General features: G+C 28.4%; 1 protein-coding gene and 1 non-coding gene across 4 annotated transcripts in view; one reads left to right on the top strand and one right to left on the bottom strand.

Annotated features, from left to right (window-relative positions):
- Positions 1–13186, bottom strand: part of LOC107452852 (SCY1-like protein 2) — a 55526-nt gene that overhangs the window by 39306 nt on the left and 3034 nt on the right. For all 3 annotated transcript variants that reach the window (XM_043053296.3, XM_043053299.3, XM_043053297.3), the window contains exons 2-4: positions 12810–12973; positions 10735–10892; positions 797–941 (exon numbers count right to left, since the gene is read on the bottom strand). In XM_043053296.3, coding sequence (XP_042909230.1) covers positions 797–941; positions 10735–10892; positions 12810–12971 — 465 coding nt within the window. In that variant the 5' untranslated portion in view covers positions 12972–12973. The remainder of the gene's footprint in view (positions 1–796; positions 942–10734; positions 10893–12809; positions 12974–13186) is intronic.
- On the top strand, positions 5372–5445 carry TRNAT-AGU (transfer RNA threonine (anticodon AGU)). The gene has a single exon. It is a non-coding gene; the product is annotated as a tRNA-Thr (tRNA).

The raw sequence follows: 13186 nt of genomic DNA on the forward strand, positions 1-13186 counted from the left end.
AGACTTTTTTTGATCATGATAAAATAATTAGTTTCTAACAAAGAACTCTTTTTCTTGATTATATTATCCACTATAAAAAGATTAAGATATTTCTCGGTTCAATAGCAGAGGGTGGACAATGAAGCCTGAAATGGAGTATATATCTTGCAAAATGCAGCAGAAGTGCACACGAGAGTGCAATAATCCCACCAAACCCAGCTCAGTAAACGCACATGCGAACTCGCAAGTATTTCATCAAACATGTAAAACGATTGGTGCTCTCGTAAACTACGGACCGACAGTTGCAATGGATTGCGGTGGAATGAATTGTGTTAATGTTGAAAAGAACAATGTGAAAAGCACGCTTTTCTATAATATGTGGCAAAAATCGACACGGCTAAAAAAAAAATTCTCTCTTTCGATAAGGGAAAATGAATCACTTTTAAAATACACCCAATGAAAAAAGCACCTTTAAGGGCTTTCAAAAAACAAAAATCAAAAATTAGCACCTTTAAGCACTTTTTAAAAATGCTACACACCCTGTTTCAATTAGAATTCATCAAGCATCTGCAACGAAAAGCAATGATGTGATTTAATACTCAGAATTATTCTAATTTTCCCCTTCAGCTATTAATAACAAAAGAAAGATGTTAAAGTTTTGTTTTAGTTTTGCCCAAATAAACCTGAGGGTTTTTTCTCCTCTGCCCTTGAACTCCAGGGGATGCACCACCATTCGCTAACCTCAACAACTTTTGGCATATTAGATACATGTAAGTGGTCTGTCTTAACTCAAAGTTAATATGCATTTAAAAAATACCTGTAGAATTCCATATTTTATTTCTAAGTCAAAGAGCTCAAAATCTTTGAGAGCCTTTGGAGGAGGAACAGGCATATTTTCTTGATAACCAAGTATATTTGCCAAACTTGCAAACACTGCCTCAGTAGCAAATGCTAAACTCTCCCTAAAAACAAAAAAAAACATCTATTACACCATAAAAAGTTTATAAATATACATTACACTTGTAAAATGCCAAAATTGTCTAAACAAATAAAAGTAATGAACAACAGAAGCAGATGTAGGAAAATAATTGTCGTCTCCTTGTCTCTTGAGTAAAAAAAAAATATAAAAAAATATAAAAAACCTGAATAGTTGGACACCCATCAAACATGCTTTTGTTGAATTTTTAGATTTAATAAATTTTTCTTCCCCTCTGCAAACAAATGTAAGCAAAAACCAATATTTAGCAAATAATGAACCCCAAATGAATTGATTATCCTCCACAAAAAAAATTTTTTTTGACCAATGAATTTTAATCATTTTTTATGAATTTTAATTCTTTAGAAGTAATATATAAATTGACTATGTGAGACTTGAGTTATATGCTTTAAAGGTTCCATCCCAAGCCGACACAATCCTCTCATAAAAGTAATGGATTCGTACAACAGCCTATTATGGGCCAGGTTTCGGGAGGCTATACAATTTCATGACCAACAAACAATGTGTTCAGTATTGCTCACATGTTGCTTTACTTTCCAGACAAGCCAGTACCATTTTATTCAAAGCTAGGTGGGCTTAAAAATGCCATTTGAAGCTAGCCATGGGGAATTAAACCGCAGTTCTTCGCAATGACAGCTTAGTATGATGCTTTAACCGCTGAGCCATTGCGGCTCAAAGCCCTTTTATATAATGTATATATTACACAAGAGCCATTTAATCTTGATAAATAACAATAAAAAAAATATTTTTCACTCGGGAATAATACAATTCTGTAATTAAAAATAATAATTTTTAAGAATAAAAATATTCTAAATATGTCTATTTATTTAGCTTCTGCATCGAAAAAAAAAATTGCATTTCATTTTTAAACCTAATTATAAAAAAATAATTATTAATACATATGTATATATTTTCTTTAATCAAAAAGGATAAGATATTTTATGGAAAGCAGTTTTTAATTTCAAATCGCAAACAACAAAACTAAATTTATTTTATCGATGCAAAGCAATTATAATTTTTTTTTCAGTACTCTTTGCATCAAAAAAAATCATTGATTTCTAGAAACGATTAATAACGAAGGGAATAGGATGTAAGAATTTGGTCATTAAAAACTATGTTAACCAAGCATTTGAAAAGAAATTCATAATCTTTAATGCATCCATCATAATCATTATTAAAAATATGCATCTTTTTATTTCTTTTTTTGCGGATTTGGATTTCTGAAACTCGAAATATAGAAGTTATCTGACAAATATGATCCCAATAGTTTCAAGAGCTATCGAAAGTTTGAACCTCTTATTATGAATTTAAATTTCTGCTTATTTCCACATATTTTGAGAACTAGGTAAGACAAAGTTTTGCTCACTGCTATAAAATTCAATTATCTGAAGAAAATTCTATGGAAAAACAAATGTTAATCGTAATAAAATACAAATTAATAAAAATATTTATTATTTTATAATAAATATTTAATAAAACATAAATTAATAAAATTATTTATTATTTTATTAAGTAAGAGGTGAAAAAATTTCATTTTATGAGATATGAAAAATTCTTATTTCATTTTAAGGTATCCAATTTTAAGTGACAAGATACAAAATTCAAAAGTCAAATAGTTGTTGAGAAATCAAATTTTGAATATACAATCTTAAATTATTATTATAAGATATTATTTCTAGATACTATTATAATATAAGATATGTCATTTAATAGAAGGGTAACCAATATTAAAGCTTGGTGATGTGTTTCCTTAAGAAAACGAAAAACTATTATCAGGGTGTGTAGCCAGATTTTTCAACAAAAAATGAGCACCTTTTAAGTACTTTTAAAGCACTCAATGAATACTTGTAATCACTTTCCAAAAAAAAATCCCAGTTAGGATCTGCGCAGTAATAAAAATTTTTTTTTCTATTGTTTAAAGTTCTTAATTTATAAACATTAAATCAATAAAATTCAAAAGAATTTTCAAAAACTTTACATAATCATGAAAAAATAACTAGTTTCTGATAAATATTGCAGAGAAAATTGTGAAAATCATACATTTTGGTAATTCGGAACGGCAATTTACACGGCAAAGAAAAAAAATCTCTTTTTAAAAGATAAAAAATGAAGCACTTTTTACAAACCCCGAATAAAAAAAGGCATCTTTAAGGGCTTTTTAAAAATTGTAAATCAAAAATAAGCACCTTTAAGCACTTTTTAAAGATGCTACACACGTATTATTGAAAGAGCTTAAAACCCTTATTTTTTATGAGAATGGAACGAAAATAAATTCTTCTTAGCACTATTAACCGGACCACACTGCCACGTAATAAACACTAAACTACTTATTATTATAGTTTTTAAAGAAATTTTAATACTTAGATTGAAACATTTGAAATTTTAACATAAGCAGTTGCTTTAATTAAGCTACGCAATTTTAATAACAATACAATGTGAATTGAAATGATGTACATTCATGATGTACAAGTAACCAATGATACCAGCAGAAATTTCTTCAGGGAGAGATTGCAAATAGAAAAAAGTTCAACAAAATATTTCAAAAATCATGTAAACATTTTTTCATTTTGAAATATGCTTTTATTAGTGTTGTCAGAAATTTTCAAATTCAATTTAAATAATTTATTTAATACTACTAAAACAAAGGTTTTTAGTGAGAAGCTCAGTTTTTTGATGATATTTCAATTAAATGGCAAAAAAATTAAAAATCATAATAGTTTTTTCATATAATATAAACAAAAGAAAAAAAATAGTTCTACTGTTGTATTAATACATGTAAATTGCTTATAGCATTAACTTTTTGTTGTCATAAAATAAATCTTAAAAATCATTAGCACAAAAACAAAAAACTTACTTATTTAAATTTATAAAAAAGTATCAATTTAAAAAAATACAAAAAATAATTAACTTATTAGATTTTAAGAAAGGAAGGACTTCTATTTGATCTCACTGTAGGTGTCATACCATAGCTCATCATCATAATAGTTGGCCAGACAGCCCAATGTGGGCCAATGCCTTCCTCTGAAGATGTTTACATAATGACTTCCGATTTATATTTGATCTCCAATTCTTTTCTTTAATTGCATCTCAACTGCAGCCTTCCCCGCTTTCTTCTTCCAGTAGGTTTAAAAAGCAGCATCTTTTTCATTGTATTGTCACCACTCATACGAATCACATGGGCCTTCCAATTCATTCTATTTTTACGTATTTAATAATATCGGGTTGTTTCATACCATAGTTAGTAGTAAAAAATTTAAACTTATCTGACGGATGTTATCAAATTGTGAATATGACTCAATGCATTTATTTAAATATTTAGAAATTAATTACATACAGTCATTGTCGCCTTTCATGATCAAATAGAAAATAAAAATCCAATACTTTTATTTTCACAACAGGAACTTTCATCTATTTTTATTTTTCAGAGTGTATTCAATCTTAAATCATTTAATTGGTTTAAATTAGTAGTCAAGCAAGGTAAAGGAGTCTCCTTCTTTCATTATCAGGGATGAGATTAGCCAAAAAGCAAAAACGCTGAATTTCCACGATAGTAAATTTTACGCAAGCGCAACCCTTTAATAATAACAGTTTAAGGTAATAAATAATGTGTTGACATACAATTGTGTACTAATCTATCATTATATAAATGATTACATTGATACTTAACATTTTTTAGTAAAAATAAAAATTACCACCTGAAAAAATAAATCTGGAAATTATATTTTTCCCCAGTTCACATAAGAGACAATTATTACTTGAAAAACTACCTGGTTTAGCAAATTAAAACTACTGAGAATATACATTAATATTTCATTTCTTTTAATAAATACTGTAATGTGATTTATAGCAAATATATCAGTAATAATCAGTAATCTTTTTCCCCAAAAACAAATTAAATTAAATCTCTTTTTAAGTTATTGCTTTTGTTCGCTATATCTTTTATGTTTTCTACATTTAGTCGTTAGTCCATCTTCAAACATCTTGTGACAAATCCTATTTTTTCTTCTTTGCAAGCACAGAATGTAAGTTTTGAATACATAGCTATTGTATTAACTATGAATGTAAATTAACTATGCATGAAAGTGATGGATATAAAAATTATTTCGTAAACAATATTTTCAAAAATTTGTTTCTCACAGATAAAAGGACATAAAGTATTTTGAATTAGAAATTCCGTGCAACCGTGGCTTAGTTGGTTAATGCGCCTGTCTAGTAAACAGGACATGGAGAGTTCGAATCTCTCCGGTGCCTGCTTTCAACTTTTAATATATGTAAATTAACTATGCATGAAAGTGATGGGTATAAACATTATTTCGTAAACAATATTTTCAAATATTTGTTTCTCACAGATAAAAGGACGTAAAGTATTTTGCATTTGCAATTCCATACAATCGTGGCGCCGTGGCTTAGTTGGTTAAAGCGCCTGTCTAGTAAACAGGAGATCGAGAGTTTGAATCTCTCCGGTGCCTGCTTTCAACCTTTAATATATGTAAATTAACTACGCATGAAAGTGATGGATATAAAAATTATTTTGTAAACAATATTTTCAAATATTTGTTTCTCACAGATAAAAGTACATAAAGTATTTTGAATCTGCAACTCCGTACAATCGTGGCGCCCTTCCAGTTTCTCTGATGTTGTAACACTTACATATACTAATAATCGTCCTTAGAAAAACAGTCACCTTTATAGTAACTAATTTTAAAAAAATGTACTTCTTACAAGAATCGTGATAGTTGATCTTAAAATTGCGTGAATATGAATAACAATTATATGGGTTTTGAAATCACATAAATATGAAACTAGATATATGATTTTGAAAATGAGAAAATACATACAGGGATATAGAATTTTTAAAACGTGTAAATACAAATCACAATTCATAATTTTTAGATCGCGTAAATACGAATCATGATGCGTAATTTTTAGATTGCATAAATAAGAATTATGATGCATAATTTTTAGAATGCGTGAATGAGAATCCCAATGCCTTATTTTAAAATCATAAATACGAAAATCAATGTTTGATATTATAAACCGCATGAGCAAATCAAGACATTGAATTTTAAACTTGCGAGAATCGCTACATAGGTTTTTAAAAAGGTGTAAATACGAATCACAATATCGTATTCAAATATTAATTCAATTTTCAAATATTAATTCATTAAATAAATTTCATAATTTTAGTTTTATATGATTGTAAATTGTAATTATTTAATCAAAAATAACATATTTTAAAGATAACATCAGTGATAATTTCTAACTTATAGCTGTATATGAACAAAAAAATAGTCATCAGCATAATGATAAAAGTTTGGGTTGTCGTCAGCATAATATTAATAAGTTTGGGTTGTCATCAGCATAATATTAATAAGTCTGGGTTGTCATCAGCATAAAATTAATAAGTTTGGGTTGTCATCAGCATAAAATTATTTTCGGGTTGTCATCAGCATAATACTAAAAGTTTGGGTTGTCATCAGCATAAAATTAAGTTTGGGTTGTCATCAGCATAATATTAATAAGTTTGGGCTGTCATCAGCATAAAATTAATAAGTTTGGGTTGTCATCAGCATAAAATTATTTTTGGGTTGTCATCAGCATAATACTAAAAGTTTGGGTTGTCATCAGCATAAAATTAAGTTTGGGCTGTCATCAGCATAAAAATTATTTTTGGGTTGTCATCAGCATAATATTAATAAGTTTGGGTTGTCATCAGCATAAAATTAATAAGTTTGGGTTGTCATCAGCATAAAATTAAGTTTGGGTTGTCATCAGCATAATATTAATAAGTTTGGGCTGTCATCAGCATAAAATTAATAAGTTTGGGTTGTCATCAGCATAAAATTAATAAGTTTGGGTTGTCATCAGCATAAAATTAATTTTGGGTTGTCATCAGCATAATACTAAAAGTTTGGGTTGTCATCAGCATAAAATTAAGTTTGGGCTGTCATCAGCATAAAAAAGTTTTTTTGGGTTGTCATCAGCATAAAATTAATAAGTCTGGGTTGTCATCAGCATAAATTTTTTTTTGGGTTGTCATCAGCATAATATTAAAAGTTTGGGTTGTCATCAGCATAATATTAATAAGTTTGGGTTGTCATTAGCATAAAATTAATAAGTTTGGGTTGTCATCAGCATAAAATTATTTTTGGGTTGTCATCAGGAATGTCTAATGGAATTGTTTTTTTAAATTTTATTATGTAAAATTTAAGCAAAAAGATAAAGTAGTTATTAAAAGAGGTGTCTAATCTTAATAACTGTTTTACAATTATTATTGTGTACAATAATTAAATATAATCTATTATACTAATCTATTATATAATCTATTACTAATCTATTATTATAAAAACGATTACATTGATATTTAACATTTAGTGGAGAAAAAAAAATTACCAATTGAAAAAATAAAGCTGGAAATTATATTTTTCCTCAGTTCACATAAGAGACAATTATTACTTGAAAAACTAACATTCATTCCATAACATTCCTCAATACTTTCTTTCTATACAAAAAATGCTATTTTAGTTTGAAAAATTACATGACAATCAGCAACTGTTTAGATAATTGTTTCGTATTTGATAAGAATTTTGCATTTTATAGCATAAATAACAGCAATTCTAAATAAAATTTTGATGATGAGTTAATTAACTCTTTTTCCCCCAAAATTTTTTTTTAATTAAATCCCTTTTTAAGTGATTGCTTTTGTTTGCTGTATCTTTTATGTTTGTTATATTTAGTCGTTAGTCCATCTTCAAACATCTTGTGACAAATCCTTTTTTTTTCTTCTTTGCAAGCACAGAATGTAAGTTTTGAATATATTCCCTTCCAGTTTCTCTGATGTTGTAACACTTACATATACGAATAATCGTCGTTAGAAAAACAGTCACCTTTATAGTAACTAATTTTTAAAAAATTTACTTCTTACGAGAATCGCGATAGTTGATCTTAAAATTGCGTGAATATAAATAACAATTATGGATTTTGAAATCACATGAATATGAAACTAGATATACGATTTTGAAAATGAGAAAATACAAACTGGGATATAGAATTTTTAAAACGCGTAAATACAAATCACGATTCATAATTTTTAGATTGCGTAAATACGAATCATGATGCGTAATTTTTAGATTGCATAAATAAGAATTATGATGCATAGCTTTTAGAATGCGTGAATGCGAATCTCAATGCCTTATTTTAAAATCACGTATAAATACGAAAATCAATGTTTGATATTATAAACCGCATGAGCAAATCAACACATTGAATTTTAAACTTGCGTCAATACGAATCGCTACATAGGTTTTTAAAAAGACGTAAATACGAATCACAATATCGGATTTTTAAATCTCGTAAATAAATCGCAACACGCAAATATGAAAAGATATGCTTGATATTAAAATCGTGTGAATAAGAATCGAGATATTAGCAGATTCCAGGCTTGGGACCTCTGAAAGGCTTGTCAGAAGCAGCGTCGTTTGAACTACGAAAATCGGATCCATCTGGAGGGCGGGTAAAAAATTCAGAAAATCTTATCTGCTGCGTGTAAAGGGGAGAAAATAGGTAAAATAAGTAAAAATGAGAAAGGATTGGTAGCTATGTAGTTTGAATTTTCTGTTCCTTTTTGAAAATCGGTGAATTTTCTGAAAAAGCAGAATACTAATTTAAAAAAATGAAATTTTTAGAAAATCTGAATTTTTGATAAAAAAGCTGAAATTTAAGAGATAAAAGTGAAAAAAGCGGAAATCCGCTAAAAAACGGAAAAATCTCATCCCTGCATTATTTATTACAGCTTGTAGGATTTCTCACCATAGGCTCCTTCTATTTGTGTGTTTTTTCTCCTTTCAAGCCAAATTAGAATAGGGAAAATGAGTCCATTTGGCGCCCTTTTTGCAAATAATGTGCCCACAGCAAGATGCCTCACTCACCATACCATGGTTACGTCAACTACTATGTGGCATGCAAGCATTCAGATTCATTTGAATGCCTTTAAAAATAAAATCCTAGTTATGGTTATGTGGTCACAAGTTCATTATTCCTATATTATGGTTTCAGCATGAATGTACAGCAAATCTGAAATCTATGATATCAAGATGAAATTCCATGTAGAATTTTTTTTTTTTTTAGGTTGGTGAATATTGTAATTAAAAAGAATTATTTTCAAATGTTTTTATCAGACTAATTTGGTAGAAATTAGCATAACAATACTTAGAAAAGAGAAAAATAACAGGTGACAAATAAAATAATGATTTAAAAAATATATATATTTAATTAAAAGTTTTAAATAGTGATTCCATAAGATTTTGGAACCTATGTGTCTTCAGGACCCAGAAAATATGAATTCCCAATTTCTTTTTTTTTACTAGGAGAAAGTCCTAATTTAAAATATATATATATATATATATATATATATAAATATATATATATATATATATATATATATATATATATATATATATATATATATATATATATATATATATATATATATATATAAATCATTTTCAACAGCCTAAATTTTCAAAAGTGTCTTTGTAAATTTCCTTAATTTCAATTGAAATAAAATATATTTGCACACTCAATGATGCTTCAAAAATCAAAAAAGAGATGGGGGGAAAAAAGATTGAAAAATGATGTGTAAGCAGAAGATTTCTCCATACATTAGTCTATGTGTGTGTTTATAAGGATCTATTGATAGACAAAAAACAAACAATTTCAAAACGTGAAAAGAATTATATTAGAAATTAAGGTTTTTAATTAGTCTCATGGAAAACCCATTTAGAAATTGAAGAATATAAATTTGAGGCTTTTGACAATTTCGGTTACTTGGGTACTGCAATCAACAACAGGAACACAACGGAGAATTACTAAAGACAATAGACGTTTCAATGGAATTCAAAAATACATAAAATCTAATGTAATTCGAAGAAAAACAAAAGTTTTATTCTGTAAATCTCTTTTAAGATCCATTCTAGCATATACTTGTGACCCTACCTTATACGGAAGAGGCTTTGTTGGGTACCTTTGAGAGAAAAGTCTTGAGAAGTATTTTTGGAGAAATTCAAAAAAATGGTATGCGGCTTAGAAGATCAAATCTAGCACTCATATCAAATCAAATCTTATCACTCATATCAAATCTAGCACGACAAAGAATAAAATGGGCAGGTCACTATATCAGACTGGACGAAGACCGTACCACAAAAAAAGTTTTAACGCCAGACCAGTTGGCACACAAAAAAGAGGCAGGCTGAATTTGAGATGGACAGATGGCCTAGAAAAAGACCTTTTGGTTTTAAAAACTAGAAAACACTTGCAAGAAAAAGTTAGCCTAGATAAATCTTCTTGAGAAAGCAAAGCCCCACCCTGGGCTTTTGAGCCATTGATGATGATGATGTCTCATGGCAAAGCAGCAATGAAATTTGAAGAATTATTTCTCAGAATTATTTTTATTCTCTCTTTCTGCTATAAATACAGAATTTGTTTTTTATTTTTTAAAAAAGTTTGGGTTTAATCTGCCTACAGAAATCTGACGATGTACTATCTTTTTATTCTCCTTGATGGAGAGTGATGGAAAATGTTTTTTCGCACCCTCTCTATGTTTTTTTTTTTTTTAATTTTTCTTTTGCATATTTGACACACACAAGCAGAATCGCTATTTTAGCAAAATAAAAACCAATTTATATGTAACACCATCACATAGACATGCTAAGATGAATAATATTATGTAAGCAAGGAACAAGTTAATAAAATGAATTTACCTTGATTCTTCTAAAGAATGTTGAACAGTTAAGATACTAGGATGGCGTAAACGAGTTAAATGAGCTATGCCTTTTTTCAAAATACCCAAAATCAGTTCTTTATCTTGCCTTGAGTATTTATCCAGTAGCTTTTTCTCGAGAATAAATACAGAACCCTCCTAATGTTAAGAATAAAAAAAAACAATAATTAAGCATCGTTGTTTTTGGTGAATAAGTCGATCGCCCTTTAACCCTCCAAATGGAGGCTTTAGGGTGCATTAGGTCTATCTTGATTGTTGAATTCCCATTTTTTTTTAAATTTTTTTAAACAAATACAAAACTCTCAAAATAGACAAACAAAAAAAATTTTCTTTTAATGATTTAAAAAAAAAAAATTATGTTTTCGTTCTTTTGCCTATTTTTGATTTTGAAATATAATTTACAAATATAATAAATAAACTCTTTAGAACATGGTGGGGGAGTACTGTAGTTGTAGATACACTACAGCACTCCCCCGCCAGAATCATATCCATTACAGAATTCGATTAACAGATACCTCTAGTTGATTCACTACTGTTTATTTTGTGAGAAATCTGAAAAAACTGTATTAAGATCACCGTACTTTTGAGTGCTGATCGCGAGAGCTGTATTAAGTTCACGTTTGTGATCGCTTCCGTGTTGCCTTTAGCAGTCCAGTGTACACGTCGTACGCTGTGTGTGATCGAGACTGAGAAACAACAGCGTGAGGAGGACAATGTCGCAGTCACAAGTAGCATTTCAATGTGGACTATCCTTTGAAGTAGGCATGTTCAGATTGAAGTGGGCGTTACTATCAAAATAAGAGTGTTCCCATCACGTCTGAGTCACCAACATGAGGAGAGTTGTTATCAATGAAAAGGTACTCAACATAGAATCGAGTTAACGAGTCTTACATACTAGGGAATTTGAATTGTATTTCTGTAGTGGTAGATACACTACAATGTAATATATTTTGTTCTTTCACTCTCAGATAATGATGATTTGCATTCTGGTGTTTCAGTTCTAAAGAATTGTTGATAATTGGATACTTCGTAGAATATTAACTTAGCTTTCAAAAAAACTTTTGAGCTAAATAATTCTTCATTTTGAAGCATAAAAGAATATTGATGCAAACATCAACATCAAATCAAATACATCAAATTATACATCAAATTATAAGTAATATACATCAAATTATAAATAATTATTAATAATATTAATTATTATATTATAGTAATTATAAGTAATAAAGTAATGTAGTAAAGTGTAACCTGCCAAGTTGATCACCCTTGTCAGAGAACCCTTAGTATTAAAAATCCAATTTACCCTAAATCATAAAAATCTAAGAGAAATTTTTACAACCTGACCACTAGTTTTAGCTAGACAAAAGAAAAAACTTTCTGTGAACACAAAATTTCAAACTTAAAAACTTTCTGCAAGCAATTGATTAACTCTTAACTAGTTTTAACCGTTTTGTTGCCACCTCATTTTAGCAAAATTTAATTCAAAATTAGTTTTTTTTTTTTTTAAAGATTTAATTTTTATAAATTTCTATATTGATTCATACCACAGAGATAAATTTGGCAAAAAAGCAAAAAAGCTGAAACCAGAAATTTAAAAATGCTGTTGTCAATTTAACCTGGACAGACCCCTGAACTAGTATCAAAATTTGAAGATTAATAGGAAGATTATATAATAAATAATGATTGATGTTAGCATAAATTCAAATTTAAAAAAATTGAAGAGAGAATTCCTATCTTTCATATTGGTTTGAGTGTATGTGCCTCTTATAATAGTCACTGTACCATTCAGCTTTTACTGCACATAAAATTTTGCATTTTCTTATACTTTCTATCTAGATTAGATTATAAAAAATTGCCAAAATAAGAGGAGCAATCTACAAATAAATTATCGAAAAAGAAAATAGACAGCACATTAAAAAAAAAATTTGAGTGCAATAAATGACATTGAAACAAATTTCTCAGCACCTATAAAATTAAAATCATCACTCATTAAAAGAATACAAAATCTGAACAATTAACAAAACCAAATAATGAGCTAATAATATATAAATATACTTCTTTTGTACTCTTTTTAATTCCTCTATAGACTTTCCACAATAGCCCTGGTCCAGCACTGGCTATATGTTCAGTTATTTCATATTCTCTGGTAACTGGATTTCCTGGTAAGACAGTACTAAAGCTAGATACAGTCGTCTTGATTCTGTTGAATACATCCATTACTAAAAGATAAATAGTTCAATAAATGTTCATTGTCATAAACTGTCTCTGATGAACAGTATACAGTACTTGGTCAAATTGTTAGAAGCATTATAAGATTCTATGTAAAATCTTAATTATCAGGTGATACTCTATACTGCTTTATTGTTTTTATATGACTGTATAAAAACCCATGACATGTGTGTTTAACTATAAAAGTATTGCCTATAAACGTG

This window comes from Parasteatoda tepidariorum, chromosome 1 (assembly GCF_982258835.1).
Source record: "Parasteatoda tepidariorum strain Cologne lab strain chromosome 1, Ptep-v5.0, whole genome shotgun sequence".
Classification (NCBI taxonomy): Eukaryota; Metazoa; Arthropoda; class Arachnida; order Araneae; family Theridiidae; genus Parasteatoda; species Parasteatoda tepidariorum.